This window comes from Tursiops truncatus, chromosome 6 (genome assembly GCF_011762595.2).
Source record: "Tursiops truncatus isolate mTurTru1 chromosome 6, mTurTru1.mat.Y, whole genome shotgun sequence".
NCBI lineage: Eukaryota > Metazoa > Chordata > Mammalia > Artiodactyla > Delphinidae > Tursiops > Tursiops truncatus.
The window spans coordinates 53,497,493-53,516,514 of NC_047039.1; the positions used below are offsets into that span (position 1 = coordinate 53,497,493).

Here is a 19,022-nt window from a genome sequence, read left to right on the forward strand (position 1 = left end):
CTAGGAATTATTAGGGAAATAATCTGAAATGTTACATCATCAACAAAAATACAAGAAGCAAGTTAACTATCCAATATTAGAGAAATGCACAGAAAATTGAATATTTTTCAGGTAATACAAATTAAGTTTAGAAAAATCATATAGGAAAAGGTTTATGATATGATGTTGAACAAAAAACCAGGATCTACAAAAAGTAAGATATAAGATATATATTATAACTTCAACAACGCAAAGGAAAAAGTACAGAAGAAAAATACTTTAATAAGATAAAAATGTTACAACAGTGGCTTCAGGGTAATGTAATCATGTTTTTTTGGTCCCTCCCTCCTTTCCTTATATTTTATGTACTCCCTGAAATATATATCAGGAAAGTATATTACATTTTAATCAGAAAAACCCTTAATTTCAAAATAAATCAAACAATCCTAAGCATAGAGAATTGTATAAATAGATGTTCATAGGTAAATGTCATTTGGATGATTAAAACATACTTATTTTGTTGTTGTTGTTTAGAAAGTGTCAACATAACTAATAAAGGCAACTTAAATTTATTGAGGACATATAATCAAAATCTGTGTACTTATGAAATTATATCTAGTAGGAAGAAAACACACAATTTTGACATATTTGTATCTTGAATGAATATAACCTTTTCTCTTTCCTTGTTCCAAAAATATTTTTGTCATTTTTTATTCTGTTGCGCACTTTCATTCCTCAGTAATAAACAGTATGCTTTCTTGTTAATGAGTATTTCAAAAGGACAGCATACTTTAAGGTTCCCATACTATAAAACACATGGAACCATTTAGTTCTCAAGAAGACAACTATAAGAAAAAATTAGAGTATTAAAAAATATAACACAGCTTTCATTATATAAATTCTCTAAAATAACAACTACTGTTGGTCCTTATTGCCTATCTAATTGTATTCAAACTTCTTAGAATAGTATTTTCTATTCATTGGGAATATTTTACCATTCCAATCTTCTTTTCATTAGCTCCAACATAACCTTCCCATCTACTTCAATCACTCTCACAATCATTACTGTTGCCTGGGCAGTCAATGCTTATAACCCCAAACTTGTTACTCTTACTTCTACCTACTGTTACCCTCCTCTGTAATAACTTTTTAGAGAGCTTTATTCATTTATTCCTCCAATACTGAGCTCTTACAGTCTGCTAAATTCTAGAAATGAAATAATTGAACAAGGTTCTAGCTATGAGAGAACTTATAGTCTCATGAGGGACATAAAAAACAAAACAAAATACAATATTATCAATGGTATGACTTGAAGGATAAAAAGTCAGAGTTAACTGGATGAGGTGTGAGGGATAAGGGTGGGAGAGGAAGAAAGAGCCAGGCAAAAGGAATGGCACGTACAAATGTCCAGAGACAAGAGTATATACACAGCACATTTCAGGAGCTGAGGTGGGGTCATACATTATGATGTAAAAGACAAGCACTTAGGCACAGCATTAGATGGTTATGGTATAATTTGTTTCAAATAAAAATTGCATTTTATTATGGATCATGAACCTTTGGTATTAGATCAGAATTTTCAATACTATGGAAGTTAAATATTGCTATTGTTTTAGTAGTAACCTCATGCCTTACTTACCTGATTGATTTGCAAGTTCCGTGAAATTCATGTCTTCAAATTCATTTGTATTTCTTCTGGGGTTTATACAAGAGTGGGATATAGTTGATGCTTTAAAATGTGTTGTATTTACTTGATTTCTATTATAGAAACATTTCTATAAGCAGAGATGGGGAACAGTGTCCAGGGTGGACATTTACATAGTTAAATGGTGTGCAACTGAGAGTTTCCATCTGTCTTTAAGGCCCAACAAAGAGTGAGGATTTGGAAATATGTATATTTACTATAGATATGCATCATCAGTGTTTAATTGGAACAACTAAGATTTTTGGCTGGAGCAAAATTAATATCATGTGTGAGGTCAAGAGATGGAAAATAGATTCTTGTTAGACTCATTTCTAAGTGCGTGAATCAATTTGACATTCTTAGTGTGTACTTAACTTACTTTATTTGTTCTCAGAAGTGTTAGTGCCTTTGAGTAGCACCAAATTTTGCTTACAAAAAGGCACTGGTTTTCATGTAGATAAAATTTTCAAGTTATTTGATCCTGTCGACACAAAATCAAATCAAAGATGTAAAAAAAAAAAGGAACAGTACATTTCTCCTTAAAGAATATTGGGTGAAATCCAAATAGAATCAGTTTATCTTAAGACTGAAAGCAAACAAAAATAACGCAACACTTAATGTTAGGAAATTACTGAGCAGTCCGAGTAATGATGTCTGGACTTTTGGAATTAAAGTGTAAATGGAAATGCGTCTCCTCTATTTGTATTGGCTGTTCCACGCATCCTGAACAATCAGTTTGGAAAGTGGGAAATCTGGGCTTGTCTTAATCTACTGTAAATCACTCTGTCTCCGTATCTCCACGTCCAACTCAGCAATGTGATCATTTGATAGTGCTCCTAGGAGACTTAATTAATGGTTAGTGGTTTTAAATAAAAGTATTACAGACTCTAACAATAATCATTTTAACCCACTTGCTTATTAATGCCAATAAGATAATATGGTTGTGCTGTGATTATTTAAAAGTCTCCAGCACAAAAAGTAGTATGCATTTGTGACTTTAGCCTTGTTTTTTTTTTATTTATTGACTGCTAATGACAATATTCTGAACTCATTTCGTTTATTAATTAAATCAAAATGTTTGGGGAATTCCATTTTGTGCTGGCACCATCCTTCAAATCATGTTGATTTTCCACATCTAGTGCCAAGTAAAGTTATGGTTCACTAAAAAGATTGCTTTGTTTGTGCCTGGGAGGAATACTGTTGAAAGAAATGTTTTCACTGTGTCCTCTTAACTTCCCTTTAAAGTTATAGTACACGTTAATATAATACATGACAACCATTAAGATCTCAAAATTCCTGATCTTATCATGTATGAATCCATATGAGACTTCAACTGCAACAGTGTAGAAGTAGTCAGTTGTTTCACTGAACAAGTTTCCCATCTTCTATGAAATTGGTCTCTTTTAATCCCACTTATAAATGTAAATCGTTACATGGTTGGAAAGGAGGGCAATTAAAAATTACTGCCAGTGAGTAACTGAACAAGTCCAAAAAATGCTTAGCAGGGCACACAGGATGTTCATCAAACTCCACTCCAAAGTACAGATCAAGGTCATGGACAATACTGTGCTGATAAAAATCAACTCAAATGATAAGCCAAAGAAATCATACCAATATGGACATCTAAGAAAATAGTTTCATTTTACATTAAGCATACTGATAAGGAGAATCCAGATTGCATTTCCCTATGGTACCAAATTATCTTGAAGTAGGATGCATGTTGGTAGACATGGCAGATACTGGTATAATTTCCCAGGCTACTGAAGGATGGTGGTTGGAGGGAGGGGAACTGGACTGAGTGGGGGAAATTTCAAGATCCATTTCTAAGTCCTTATGTAAGTTTGGGCCCCATAAAAACCACGTGGGCTCATCATCATGAGTCCAATATTCACCAAAAGAATCCTTGTCATATTCTAGTTCATTTTTCCCCACTGACAGAAACACACATAGAGAGAAGACCCTAAACCTCATCTCTTCGTTATCCTGACTTTCTTCTCGCATATTTATTCTGGCGTTCCCAAACTAACTTTTAAAAACTTTCAAATAAGGAATAATTGGAACAAGTATTACTTTATAAAGCAAACACAAAACTAATTTAGAAATTGAACTAATAAACTCAAAATTAAGAAGCACAATATAAAAGTTAAAATTCTGTTTCATTTCATCAGGCTTGTCGGGGCCATAGTTCCTGGCAAACTCTGAACGTAGCCAGATTAAAGGAAAAACAAGCGGATAATTTTCAAGAGTTAATTCAACAAATGGATTTTACTATTCAATATGATCCCCAAAAAGAGTTTGTCTGAATTTTAAGAACTGAATTGAATGTAGCACATAGTGACGGTCATAGCATAGCTTGATTTATTACTTCCTTGGCCAAGCAAGTATAATATCAGGCAGAAGCCTATTATTATTGGTCACATTTACTGGGCAAATACTATATTCTAGCAAATACATGCTGTAAACATGGTATAACAGCATATGCTGCAAATGTTATATTCATTGCCTAATTGTTGTAACCTCATAACCCCAGGACTGAGGAAAGAAGGTAGCATATGAGAAAATGCTTTGTAAACTATTGTGTACAGTGCGGAATACTGACTCCTAGGAGAAATCTTTTCTTAGACAAAAATGCTAAAAGATATTTCCTTTTCCTATGTCCTCTTCTCTCTTCTTCCTCACTTAACAAAACTGGCTTCCAGCATCCTTGCCCCCATACAGCTTACATGGTAGAAGGTGATAGTGTTGTTAGTGTAGCCAACGTTCAAAGTGCATTTCCTGAATACCACCCACGGTCCAAAATCTTCCAGTTACTCTTTCATTTTTTCATATGGATCACAAGCTCTGGCTCAAAAGATGATTTTGTGAGAACAGGATTTCTGACATTAAGTCAATAGGAAGGTGGGAAATTGAGGGCATGTTCTTCTAATTGCCCCTTCTATGCTTCAGGTAGGCCCACTTGTTTTATTTAACTGAATGCTGGCCTGAGGTAGGCTTCTGATTGATGCAAGGTGGCCACCTGTAGTGCTCTGTTGAAAAATATTCTTAGGACAGGTCTAAACTCAGCAGGAAAAAATGATGTAAGTCATTAATTATGACTGTACTGTATATAGGAGAGAGGAAGGACAACATTTATGACTGTTCTTGTTTTTGAGACATGCTCACTGAAGTATTTATCTAGAGGTAAAGTAATATCATGTCTGCAGCTTTTAATTTGAAGCATGTTTAAGGAAAAGTGTGTGTGTTTGCGGGGGGGAAGAAAGAAGAGAGAGAGAGAGGAGGGGGAGGGAAGAGAATGAGAAGGTAAAGGTAACATGTGGGAGAGTCTGGGTGGGGTATATAGTGAGTTTGGTACTGTTTTTGTTATGTAAAGTCCAAAATTATTTTAAAATACAGGTTTTAAAAAATATTTCTCCACATATTTGTAAATTTTTCCTGCAGATAATATAAATAAGAAATATGAAGATTAAAAGCAGCAAAAGTCCATGTAGTATAGCTTCTTGCAAGGTGGTAAAACCAGTGCCTTTGGGAAAGTGAATGGTATGTAAAAGCTCATGTAAGGACAAAAAAATTCAGAAGGAAACCCATGCAGTTGCTGCTTTAGTAGCAATACTAGAGTATTTGATAGCCATTTTTCATCTTTCAAATCTAGTTACTAATTAAAAACAGAAAAATAGGTTGATTCCTTGCAACTGTCTCCACTTCTGGAATCTTATGAATACTCAAGAAACCTAGCTTTTTTCATTCTGTCAATCTAACTTACCATCTGGTCATCACTGATGAGGTTCACTACAAGTTTGCTAACTGTCTCAAACACGTCAGATACAATGTGCCCAAGTGACGTCGTAGTCCTAAGTTCCGAAGTCTATACTGAGGATGTGCTAAGGATAGTGAGAGAAGGAATGCCCAAACAATCAATGCTATCTGGGTACTAACGTAGGCTGCCAAAATAGACTATTATTTCTTTTCAACCCAAACCACATAGACTGTACCATATATCAATACATACACAATTATAAATGATGTCTTTTTTCTTGTAAGTTCTTTCTTTTCACTCTGGAACTTCAAAACCTCATTCCTGAGTAGGAAGAGAGGATGGCAAAAACTATCAATAAAATGTGCCTTTTCTTTGTGCACCTAACAGAGTAGCAAAACAACTCTTCCGTTTCTATGTGTTGCCAGTACCCCTGACAGCAATGGTTTCTGCAGCTGACCATATCTGAGGATAGAGTAGGTCCTGCAACCAAGAAGAAATTCTGTTGTATCACTTCACAGCGGAAGAAAGGTTCCTTTCTCTTCTCTTCTCTTCTCTTTTCTCTTCTCCTTCCTCCCTTCCTCCCTCACCTCCCCCCCGCCCCCTGCTTCTTCTTTTTCTCTCCCTCTCTCTTTCTAAGTCAAATGTCACAGTAACAGGTAATAGGAAGAAACATGTTTTAGTCTTTCTTAACCAAGAACCTAAATTCCAGGTGAGTGGAATTGGCCAGTGGGAAGCAGAGGACGGATTGGGGTTCTGTGTTCCTGTCCAAAAAAGCAATATTGCTAATGCATTCCAAACCCAAAAATTAGAATTAGGACTAAGGTGTACTTTAATTTACACATTAAACAAATGCTGAGTCCCTAAATGATTGGGTGTTAGAGAAACACAGCATTGATTAATCATAGCTTCAGCCCTCAGGGTGATTATAGGGAGGGAGAAAAAGACAGCAGTTTTATTAACCAAGTTGAAATATACAGCTGAACATTTGGCCCAATAATAAAGTGACAAATGAAGTCAGGTACACAGGATTTTGTCAGACTTTCACCTTGTGGAAATCTGTAGCTCCAGAGACTTATAAGTATAACTTAAATAATCATGTGCTTTTACTGCAGAAAGATTGTGTCAATGAACAATATTTAAAATACCATGAAATCATTAAGTTTTATAGTGTGACTATAAAATCACTGATCTAAGTGATTACATTGGTGGCTCTGTGTATTATTTTTTGCACTACTGTGTTATCATCACCTTGTAAGATGGTAGAAGGCTGGACTATGGTTTCAGATTCTTACCCATGAAATCCAAAAAAGAGCTTTGTCTGTAATCAACTATTTCTTATCCTTTTCTGTATTCTGAGCAGTGACTACTTTTCTCTCTTAAAACCTATGTGAACATCTATCAGAGTCTTCATATTTTCTACCCATCTGTTTCTGGCAGGAGGCATAAGGCCCATAGGAGGAGACTGTGGAATGCTTGGCAAATGTTTCTGAGTGCAGTCGTCCATTCCATTACCTTCTTGTGGTGGTCTTGCCCGTGATTAGCATCAGCCACTCCAAGATCCTGATGGGTCAGTTGGTTTTTGTTTGTTTGTTTTGCGGTACGCGGGCCTCTCACTGTTGTGGCCTCTCCCGTTGCGGAGCACAGGCTCCGGGCCCAGCTGTTCCGTGGCATGTGGGATCCTGCCGGACCGGGACACGAACCCGTGTCCCCTGAATCGGCAGGTGGACTCTCAACCACTGCGCCACCAGGGAAGCCCTGTCAGTTGGTTTTTAATTCACCTTTTTCAACGGAAAGGACTTGCCAGAGTTGAAGTGGTCATTTCTTACTTGGGCACTAATCATTCCTGGTGTTGCTTTTGTGCTCAATGCCAAATTTAGCAACCCAGATGTAGTTTGTGCAGGATAAGAAGTTATTTTACATGTAGCCATGCCCCTCCCCCTTCTTCTATGAAATACAATAAAAGGACAGAAGAGAAAGATAATAGGACAACTTCTAATCTCATCTTTTCCTATAAGTATGAAATAGTTAAGCCATTAATCAAATGAGAAAGACAAAAAAAACTAATGCTTAATGAGTGCTTACTATTTAGTAGGCAGACTCCCAGCTACTTTATGTATATTAAACTCATTATGTGCTTAAAGACACATAGCTGGTAAAAGGCAGGGCTGTGATGCCTTGAATTCACCTTTACCTATTCTAAAGCCCATACTCTTTTATTTTCTAAAATTCTGCCTATTTATACTTTTTCTTATCAAAATACAATGTATACTTAGTGCAGATAAAGTAAATAGAACAACAGAGCACAACAGAAAAAATTTAAAATGTCATTCATAACCCCACCATCCAATGATACCCTATAATGTTAACAGTAGTATTTGATTCCAGCCTTTTGTTCTAAGCATGTAAATATCTATAACCATTTTCTCTCTTCCATAAATAATCTTACAGTATAATTTTAATAGCTACACAAATTTCTATCATATGCAGATAAATAGCCTACCTACCATTATTGGTCATTTAGATTATTCCATTTTTTTTCAATCATACATAATACCAAAGGTACACACAAACTATATTTTTGTACAAATTCATTATTATTTTCTTAGAGTAAATTTTTATATTTATCTTAAATATTACTGATACCAGAATTGCTGTGTTGAGTATCTTTTTTTTCCCCTTTTTTATTTTTATTTATATATTTTTGGCCGAGCTGTGGCGTGCAGGATCCTAGTTCCCTGACCAGGGATCGAACCCCATCCCCCTACAGTGGAAGCACGGAGTCTTAACCACTGGGCCGCCAGGGAAGTCCCCCCTCTTTTAAATACAGTGTCAGGTTTACCACTTAAAAAGGTGCTTGGAACATACACTTCCGGCAGCAGTGCAGGAGAGTGCCCAGTTCTCCCCATCCTTGCCAATACCTGACATTGCCGTTCTTTTTTTCATTTTGCAAGGAAGTCAAGAAAGGCTTTTATTTTAGTCATGTACATATCGAACTAGGAGAAGCTCACTGAGCTTTCATTGTATTTTACACCTGATAGAGCATCCATCTTAAGTTATAAACTCATGGCTTGTAGGCAACAGGCTGGAACATTTTTTTTTTTTTTTTACCTCTTGATGAACGGTTATAGTTTTGTCTTTTTGATGAACAACTGGAATTGCCAGTTAACAAGTATAATGAATAGAAGTGTCTGAAAATGGCATGGTCTGCTTTGGGAGCCAGTGAAGTCCCCATCACTGAAGAAATTCATCAAAGGATGGATGATCAATGGGTGAGGATGCCAGTGGGGAATTGGTCTAAAGGCACCAAGGAACCTCTTAAGTTCTTTCCCACCCTAGGGTTCTACAGTGGTCTTTTCTATTTCTAGAGTTTATTGACTCTGTCTTTTTGCCTCACCAACTGCAGTATGTTTTTATACAAATAGACTCTAACTGCTGTCCTTTGCCAGTAACCCATCCAAAGTGGGAGCACTGTAAGTTGTGTTTTGAAGCTATAGATATATATTCAATACCAGAGTATTTACTGAATCTAGAAAACTAGCTGCAACATGAGCTTCTGAGAGTCTCAATTTTAAAATTATACACACACATATGCCTCCACGAATATATGTCTATAATTATAGCTAAAGGTATATAAGAAACTATAGGTATACTTACATATATTCAGAAAATTTCTAGGAGGATACATAGAATATTATTCATAGTAGTTGTCTCTAGGGATTGGAAATTGGGAAGGGGGATGTGGGGAACCTTCATTTTCTACTTTAGATCCTTTTGTACTATTTGCATGTTTTAATAACAGCATGTATCATTTCAATTATAATAATTTAAACGTTTTATGAAATTAAGGGAAAACCTGGAAACAAAATTAACATCACACCAATAAAGAGCTAGTAGTAGCTCTTTATGATTAAATTCTCAGCAAAAGAACTACAGGTAGTTCTGTGACTTGCACAGCCGTGAAAGTTGGACTTTATCACCATGAGGAAGGACTTTCCTTCTCAGTTTTGGTCTCAAGCTTCGTTTGGTCGGCACCAAAACAACAAAATCAACGTAAATTTAGTTAAATGTCTTTTGCAAAAACTAAATAAATAAATAATCAGAGAAACTATTATAATCATATCCTGGGCTATCAATCCCTGAGTTGTGACATATGTCTCACTGTTTGGGGTGCTGGTGTTAAAACCTTTCTATGTGTTTCCTGAGGTGGGTACTAATATAGCAACAATTTTGTTCTGCTCCCAAATATATGGAAAGTTGAAGACTTACATCTGGCTCACTGCAGGCATCCTAATTTAAAATACAGAGAAAAAAAGAACATTCCGTAATTTTAATTACAAATGGATAATCTGATCATTTTTTACATAAAAATAAGCCATGTTATCCAGAATGTTTTTTAAAAATTAAAAATTATTCTACAACAGCAATGTGATGCTGATAGTAGAGGGGAAATACATGGGAATGTGATGTGCCCCCTAGCACTTAGAAATGAGGGAAATTGATTATCCTCTGAAAATCTGAAATCAATAATAAGACATCAGAGATCAAGATTGAAAACTCACCCTAAAGACGTCCAAAATGACCAACTCCTGATTGATGGGATTAACATTTTGAAGAATAAGATGTGTCAGTTAGAATACAGGCTGAACAGCAGTGGACATGCTGGCAGACCCAACCAAGACAATTAAGGGAAATGGCTGTCCTGGAGATGCCAAATGCAGCGCTGGGTCCGGTAGTGCCAGGATACCATCAAATTTCTATCTCACTATTGTGCTGATCCTCTGCTTCACCAGTCTTCCAACTGTCCATAAAATGGGCCTTCAGGGAGAGGGCGAGTTAGTAATATATTATAGTTCCAGTTTTTTGGGTTTTTTAGATAAATTTATTTATTTATTTATTTTGGCCGTGTTGGGTCTTCATTGCTACATGCGGGCTTTCTCTAGTTGTGGTAAGCAGGGGCTACTCTTTGCTGCAGTGCGTGGGCTTCTCATTGCGGTGGCTTCTCTTGTTGCGGAGCATGGGCTCTAGGCACGCGGGCTTCAGTAGTTGCGGCACTTGGGCTCAGTATTTCTGGCTCGAGGGCTGTAGAGCGCAGGCTCAGTAGTTGTGGCACACGGACTTAGTTGCTCCGTGGCATGTGGGATCTTCCCGGACCAGGGATCAAACCTGTGTCCCCTGCACTGGCAGGCAGATTCTTAACCACTGCGCCACCAGGGAAGTCCCTAGTTCCAGTGTTATACATCACTTTGTTATGAGTTGATTTGAAGGATATTAATTATATCTTCAACTAAAGAATCCAGTGTTCTGATTATGCCAGATCTCTAGGAGCAGAATCTGTTTGGTCATCATGGGCCTTCTAAAGTCTGAACAAACCTAAGATGGTTTTGAGCCATAGTTTCTTGGTGGCCATTCTGCCTTCTCCATGTGGTAGGGATCATCTCGTGCCATGTTAGCATTCTGATCCAACTTTTAGAGGTTTTACTGATATTATTATTATCAAAAAAGAAAAAAAAAAAACTCAACAAAAAGGTTATGTTAAAATGGTATGTGATGGAGGAGAAGTACATTCCAATTTGAAGACTTGGTTATTTCTTCAATAGAGGAATGAAGTGTTCTGATTAAGTCAGATTTCTGTGGATGGAATTTGATTCTAGAAGAACTATTGAATATTTGGATAATCATTTATTATAAAAAGCAAAGTAATGATATTTTCATTTTAATTAGTAACTAGCTGAGGTTCATATAAGAGAATTGACAGAATAAATATTAACTAAACATTTCTTAAATTCTATCAGGAATCTGTTTATATTACCTAACAACCCACAGTGCTTACCTCACAAGTGGGTGAGGAGTGAGAATGAAATGACATAATACATGAAAACTGTTTACAGTGCCAACTGACATATTGTAATCATCCAATAAATGTCAGGTGACATAATAAAATATTATTATGTAAAATAAGAAAAGTGAAATCCAGACATTTTAAAATTATGTAAATGTGTATGTGCCTATATATGCAGGCAAAGACGTAGAAAAAGACCTGAGAGGATTCACACCAAACTGTCAGCAGTGGTTTCTTTTCGGGTAAAGAGTAATATGGGGAAGATGTATTGGGAGTAGGTAAAAAGGGACTTTTGTTTCTCTTTATATCATATTTCTGGAAGTTTTATAATGAGAGCATATATTTAATTTTGAAAAGGAAACAATAACAGTTTTAAAAGAATACCAAAAGATCCACTGGTAGTTGTGGGATGAAATCACTGTAGAAATATTCAGTCACAATACATAGGCACACTTCATGGTGCTGAGATATAGTATGGTTTGGGAGTAATTTGGATCCAGCGGATTGCCAGTGGTTCTTGTTTGAATGAATGGCTGGGAAACCACTTACGGTGACCTACTCAAATTATTTAACCCCTGTAAGCCATAGTTTCCTTATCTGTAAAATGAACATAATAGCTATATATAAACATCCAGCACGGTGTTTAGCCCCTTCTTAAAAAGGAGAGTTATTCGGGTTTTATTTATTTATTTATTTATTTATTTTCTATTTATTTTATTTTTTTTTTGCGGTACGCGGGTCTCTCACTGTTGTGGCCTCTCCCGTTGCGGAGCACAGGCTCCGGACGCGCAGGCCCAGCGGCCATGGCTCACGGGCCCAGCCGCTCCGTGGCATGTGGGATCTTCCCGGACCGGGGCACGAACCCATGTCCCCTGCATCGGCAGGCGGACTCTCAACCACTGCGCCACCAGGGAAGCCCTATCAGCACTTTTAATTCCTTGTACAAGGCACATTCGCCATGACAGATCTCCTCAGCTTTATCTTTTAATCTCAACACTTATGTCTGATTTCCACTATGGCATCTTGTACATGCTGACGTGCTGGTTTGTAATCTTTCTCTGGCAAAATTATATCCCCATTTTATCTTTTCAGCTATCTTGTGAACTCATCAAGGAAGACGCCTTCCTTAAGGGTTTTCCTTAAAGTTTTGTTCAATTAAAAAAAAAAACCTAAATGATAAAATAGTAAAGATACTATTGAAAGTATTATGGAACAAATGATAGAAAGCTCCTAGCCTACTCTGAATCTTTTCCAAAGCAGTTGTGAAGTTAATGTAATGAAATTATGATCTCTTTTTGAGGAAATATAAAGTATATTTTTTATTACAAAATAGGCAAGCCATTTATTATGGGGGTGCGGGGACATGAAAAAGATCAATAAGAGAAAATATTGATAAAAACCAAGTACAATTGTATCCTTCTCAAAAATTTTGACATTTTGATTCATGTTCTTCTGGTATCATTTATGTGTGTTTGTGTCTAGCCCTGTGTATTGCCTAGAAAACTTTATTAAAGCAAGAGTTGAGGAATCAGGTAGGGTATTTGAATGCTTTAATAGTAAGACAAGTAACTAGCTTGAAATTGTTTCTCTCTCACTATTACACAGCTGCTGTGCCAATATGTACTTGCTAAAAATATGGGATCCGGACACAATATCTTCAAATTAGTTATTCATAATGGTACCGCATTAACCATTCCAGCGTGACACAGAATTGACTAAAATCTGGAATACGGCATCAATAGGTAGTATATACTTCATTTCAAACTATACTTTCATGACTGAACAGTAATTATCTAGGAAGGCAAACTTGGGAGCGTCCATTAGATCCCTTCTAATTCCAGGCTCTGATTCATTAGTGATTGCCTTTATAAACTTATGCATTTCAAATTTTTTCCAGAGTAAATCGATGAAAATAATTTTCACTCTTAAACTGGAGGTATGATATGGACATTATTGAGATAGCACTAAAATCCTTTGAACATCTTGTAAAAGAAAAGTGCAGTATAAAATGTATTACTAAGTGGTAAACATTGACTTTGACAGAGATTATTTACATTTACTGGAAAAATATTTCAGATGTTATGAGGCGTTCTAAAACTTAGAGCAGCAGTTGATAAGTAATGCTTAAAGTCTTAAGAAAATTTTGCAAAAGGAGTCTGCATAGACAGTGGAATGAAAAGTCCAATCATAGGACAGGACCTCTTCCGAAGACTGACTTTTTAAAGTAGCCATTTTGTACTATATTCCCAAGGTCTCCAGGCTGGCCTGGCACATTGTTGGCACTCAATAAATATTTGCTGATTATTGAATGAACCCATATCTGAAACAGCCCTTGACATGCATCCTGATGGCTTCTGTTTGTTGGTCCCTTAGTACTCTAGGGATTGCTGACTTACCACAGATTTATAAAAACTATTTTGAAGAGAAATTATTAGGATGCAGACGAGAATGGGGGAAAAGCACAGTACATGGAGTCAGATGATATGAGTTCAAATTGTGATTCTGTTGACTGATTAGCTATGTGACCTTGGCCTGATTTCTCAACCATCTCTAAGCCACAGTGATCTCATGTGCAAAATGTGGATGAAGATACTTCTTTCCCAGTATGACCTTATGCTCAAATAATATGACAGATCGTAAAACACTGTGAATTGAAAAGTAGTGAACAAATATAATTGGGCAGACTTCGTACCAGAAGTCTGACATCTATTTCTGATTTCATTATAAACTTCCTATGTGTATCCCTGCATTTGCTTATTGTCAAATTTCCTTATCTTTAAATTAAAAATAAAAAATATTTTACACATTGGGAAAATGTGCTCTCTCTCCAGAACCTCCTGAATTGGCCTACTGTATCAAATATATGCCTGCAAGTTTTCTTTTCCAATATTTTCCTTCCCACACCCTTTATTATGTATTGTGCTATTTATGTTGTTAATAAGGGTTTCAAGGTGAAGAAGTCTGGCCACAGAAACAGTCCCCCGCCCATCCCCAACTTCAATCTCTTTCATCTTGCTTCCTTTCCACCTGTATCTCACAGACTTCAAGAGCATTGATTGTAATATTTACAGAGAAGAGTTAAGGAAATGATTCATCTCATAAAAGGAGATGAGAGAGACAATGAGAAGATCAGGTGCATGTAAATAAGTTTAAGTTTTGAGACTCAGTCCCTGCAAGTCTAAGGTGCCTTGTGTCAGTGGTAAGTACATCCATCCTAATAGGAAAAGAAGGAAGGCTTAATTCCTGAAAGTCTCTAGAAAATCCTGTACATGGCTAAGGTGTTTCTTACGAAGGAGTTCTGAGGACAGGACTGAACGAAGCCTGATAATTCCAGACCATCCAGAAGAAAAATCTGTGAACAACTCAAAGTAAGGAGCATGAAATGTGTGGTCAAGCGTTAGACCAAGGAGGCTGACTCAGTGCTCGTAGAAGAGAGCAGAAAAGAACATAAAACTCACAGGGGCATCGCCCAACTTCTCGACATGGGGATGCCAGGAGACAGGAAGAACTGCACAACTGCATCTGTTCCATGTTTATAACTAAACTGCCAAGTCTGCATAAAAACAAATCTGTTGCTTTGCAATTATGCTGAAGCTGGGGTTTTTAGTACCCGTAAGAGTTATGTTAAAATGGGGGAAAACTGTCTCATTGGCAGGGGAATATACCTGTTTTCAATCCTTTCCCTCTAAACTCCCATAGCCAATGTTATCATTTGCTCAATAAAGGAGACCTTTATTAGAGTACAGAGTTGAACACAAAACATCTGTTCTGACATAAATTCTCCTAGGTTCATAGATAACTATGCTTCACGTAGAAAACATAATGAATAGTCAGTTTAATAATCTACCCCACCTGTTGTTGTTTCTGCTTGCTTTTTTAAAATGTATTTATGTATATACCATAATCGTTATGCATAACAAGATCTGGCTTGGGGAAACAGATTTTTATTAACTCTGTGACATTTTCATTAAGAAAAATAGACAAGGCTGGAAAATGTCTTTTGTTGAAAATAACCACACTTTTTTTACCCTACAAAATTCTTCAGCACACTAGGCTTTATATACTACAAATAATAAATGGCAAATGAGTGCAAGAGATTTGAGAGCCCTAAATAGGCTCCTTGAACTTTTTGTTTTGTATTTTGAGCACCCAGTTAATTACCAGGTATAGTCAATGCTTAGTCAATACTTGTTGAATAACTAACATGTATAACCTGTGGTGTGTGTGTGTATTTAGTGAAACGTGAATAGAGTAATAAAATCATTTGCATTACACATGTTGTATGAATACACACACACATATATATACGCACACATACATAGACCTATATATGTATGTCTCTATATATTTGCATTCAAACTGGGAGGAAAATGGATTCTTGAGACATAAAAACTAAAGTTCTTAAGTAAACCAGCTTAAAAGATCTTGAGAGAGGTTTTTAGAGCCCTTGTGTTGATAGTGTGGTAAAAATTCTGAGCATAGGACATGATCTCTGAAGAATGGCTTTTTGCACTAGTATATTTGCCAAGATTACTTTATGCTTGGAATTTATTCCCTCCCAGTGTTCCAACTGCAAAAAGAGAGGAGCTAAAGTAACACCACCGGTTACTTCTTTTTTATGCAAAGCCCCAGTAGATAGGGTCATTTATGTAGAAGTGGCTGAGGCCCCTGTTGTAACTTTCCTCCTTTCCAAGCTGGTGAAAAATGCTGTTATTTTGTGGTCACCTTCTTAAAAGGATTAGGGAAGGAATCATTTCCTCCAAGCAGTTCATTGTACGAATAAACCGAGGTCCACAGAGGTTAAGTGACTTGCCTGAGTTCATGGTAAGTAAATAAGTGTCTCCCTCTAAGTACATCCGGAATAACAAGTATTCTCGGACCCTTCCTAGTCCCATTGTCCTATTCTTAGGCTAACATTTGCAAACAGCACGGAAAACAATTGCAGATTGAGGACTGACGGGGGAGGGTAGGAAGTGGTCATTAGCAAATCCCTGGGCCTGGGGATCACCTGCTCTTTTGGATCAACCATGAGACAAGCTATTCATAAGGACATCAAGGACGAGTGGGCCATTGTTTTCAGAACCAGCAGTGAAGAATCAGCTCCACAGTGGCCTAGGAACTGCTCGGCTGCTGCACCAAGGGGCGGGGCGGTGGTGGTGGAAGAGGAGTGAGCCAGGAAGAAGGGCTGCAGGGACCCCGCCGCGCCACCTTTCGGCAAACCAGGAAGTATTTTTGCAGTAAGTGCAAGGGACCGAGCCACCTTTTGAACTGAAAGTGTGAACGGCGCACAGCAGGCCCCAGATGCGTGCAATAACTGCAGACCCCCTCCGCGGGCTTGTGCCTGGGAGGCTGCAGACTGGCATCTCAATGGTCAGAGCCGGGAAAAGGGAGTTGACGTCAGAAAGTACACAGAGCAGGGCAGGCTCTGCTGTCTTAGCAAACCGTGACCGAGCAAAGTCTCGGGTAAACAAGCTTCCCGGCTGCTGCCTCCAGATGCGCACCCGCTGCACGCTCCCCTCCCCGTGTTTCCCACGCACCCATGGCTCAGCTCGGCCGCCCCGGCCGCCCTCTCTGCCCCCGACCGCATCTTCCGATCTCCCGGTGCTTCTGCGCGGGCTCCCACTCCCACAGCTGGAGAACCACACTCACCATGTCTTGCCTGAGGAGGTGAAGCTTGGTTTCCAGTCTCTCCAGGGCGCTACTGGAATGGCTAGGTTGTGGGGAGCCAGAGGTTGGGGAGGGCGAAGAGGAGGATGACAGGGAGAGAGGGAAACTGCAGCTGCTGCTGCTGCTACTGCAGACTCCGCCACCGCCGCTGCTCCCCCCGGCGGGGTCTCTGTCCCTTTCCTGGGGCACCGGCTCCTCCCCACGGAGCGAGCGCACTAGGCTATCGGGCACTTTGCGCCCTAGCTTCAGCTCGATGTCTCGGAGGTCGGGCAGCGGGCCGTCGTCCATGACTTTTGAAGAACGATGAAAATGGTTATAAAACGCTACGGACGAGAGGCAGCAGGGGCCTCCACGTCTGCCTGAAGATCAGCACACCCCTACCGAGCCCAGGTCTCTATCCTCGGCGGATCAAACGGTCCGGTCCATAACCGCCCGCGCGGTATCAGCCCTGAAATCCGCACAGGATGGGCGGGTCGCCGCCGCGGTTCCCGGGGCGCAGTGACTCCCTCGATACTTGTTAAGATTATAGAGCCCCCTTCATCCTCTTTCTTTTTGGCTACCCCACTGCAAAGTTGAGTTAATTGATATTGCAGAGAGGGGGAAATTCCAAGTACTAGAGACCGAAAGACAAGAGGGAAATGAAGTCTGTCTGAGCTCTATGGGGGAAAAAATTCACATTGTTAAACTGTCCGTTCACATCCCAGCGCCATTCACCACCTGCCCATCTGGTACCATGCGACACAAAATAATGATGTGGCCACACTCCAGGGTAGTTTCATTTTCCAGCCATATGTCTCCAAGCTTTCGGAATATCCTGGATTGTCAGAAATTATTTCTAGTCAGTGATAGAGGAGGTCGGTCGTGTGCATAGATGCATAAAAAAGAGAGTTCGCTTAGCAGGAGTTTAACGGCTTCCTCGAGGCAGCACAAATTCCCTTCTTCTCATTTAGGCTGTTAGATCCAAGTCATTGTGTTCCCCCAAGCCTCGGAAACTTTAAGCTCCGCTGGCAGGTGGACCAAACCAGGGCCAACCCCTGTACCGTAAAACACAGGCAAGAAGAGCAACAGAAAATTTCCTACCCCTGCTGCCAGTAGTAGTTTCAACATCCTGTTTTAGTTGGGAGTGCCTAATACGGGGATTAGATTTTCAGTTTTCCCAACGAAATTGCCGGGTAGCTACAACTTTTAGGCCTGGTAACAATAGAGGCAGAAGAATGACTTTAAATGTAGTGTCATTCCCTACCCCCCATCTTCCTAAATGACAAAAATTTAGCTTTAGAAGGCTTTCCTAATAATTTTGTACTAATATACAGTGTAATAAATTCACCAAAAGTTCAGTGAGAATGTGCAACCAAAGCTAATTGTCTTACCAAATGCTACATTGTCACCGCAAGCAGATGTGAAAAATAGCCAGAATAATCTCTATGACTACTGAGGATAGTGGTGGATTTTAAAAGGAGAAGGTTGCTGAGATACTTACACTCAATATTCTTTCTCCATAATTAAGGTAAAACTAGTGAAAAGTTGTCTTTGATAATTTATCTATATTTTTCAACTATTTGAAAGAAACCCAAAGCCTGCCATCTATTGATCTGAGATTCTTCTACCAAGTAAGTTATTATGAGCTATATGGATTATAGGTTTGATTCAACATTGAATTCGTGTTAAGAATCTTCAAGTAGAGGGTACTATTTTCAATCTATAAGCTCTATTTGGGGTTCCATTACGATATTTCAAAATAGGGACCCCTCTCTTTCTGGGACAAGTAAGTATTTGTGTTCTTGGTCCTTCCCAGAGACATCACTCAGGTTTTACACTTATAAGCACATGGGCAAATGCATCTCAGAGTACTTTTTTAGCTGAGCCTCATCCAGGAAGCCTAAGGATAGATAGGAAACACGCCTTCTGAGTGAACTATTTCATGTCAGGGAGAAAGTTGCTAAAGTTCTCTTGTCAACATGTCAGAAATTGTACGTTATTTCTTCTCTTAAAAAGAAATGAAGAGGGCTTCCCTGGTGGCGCAGTGGTTGAGAATCTGCCTGCTAATGCAGGGGACACGGGTTCGAGCCCTGGTCTGGGAGGATCCCACATGCCGCGGA

The 19,022-nt window shown here is 38.5% G+C and overlaps 1 protein-coding gene across 1 annotated transcript in view; it reads right to left on the reverse strand.

Moving 5' to 3' along the window:
- LURAP1L (leucine rich adaptor protein 1 like) overlaps positions 1-17,910 on the reverse strand; it is a 45,020-nt gene extending 27,110 nt beyond the window's left edge. The window contains exon 1 of the mRNA XM_004313750.4: positions 16,906-17,910. Within this exon, the coding sequence (XP_004313798.1) occupies positions 16,906-17,211 (306 nt within the window). The 5' untranslated portion in view covers positions 17,212-17,910. The remainder of the gene's footprint in view (positions 1-16,905) is intronic.
- Positions 17,911-19,022: the final 1,112 nt, after the last annotated feature.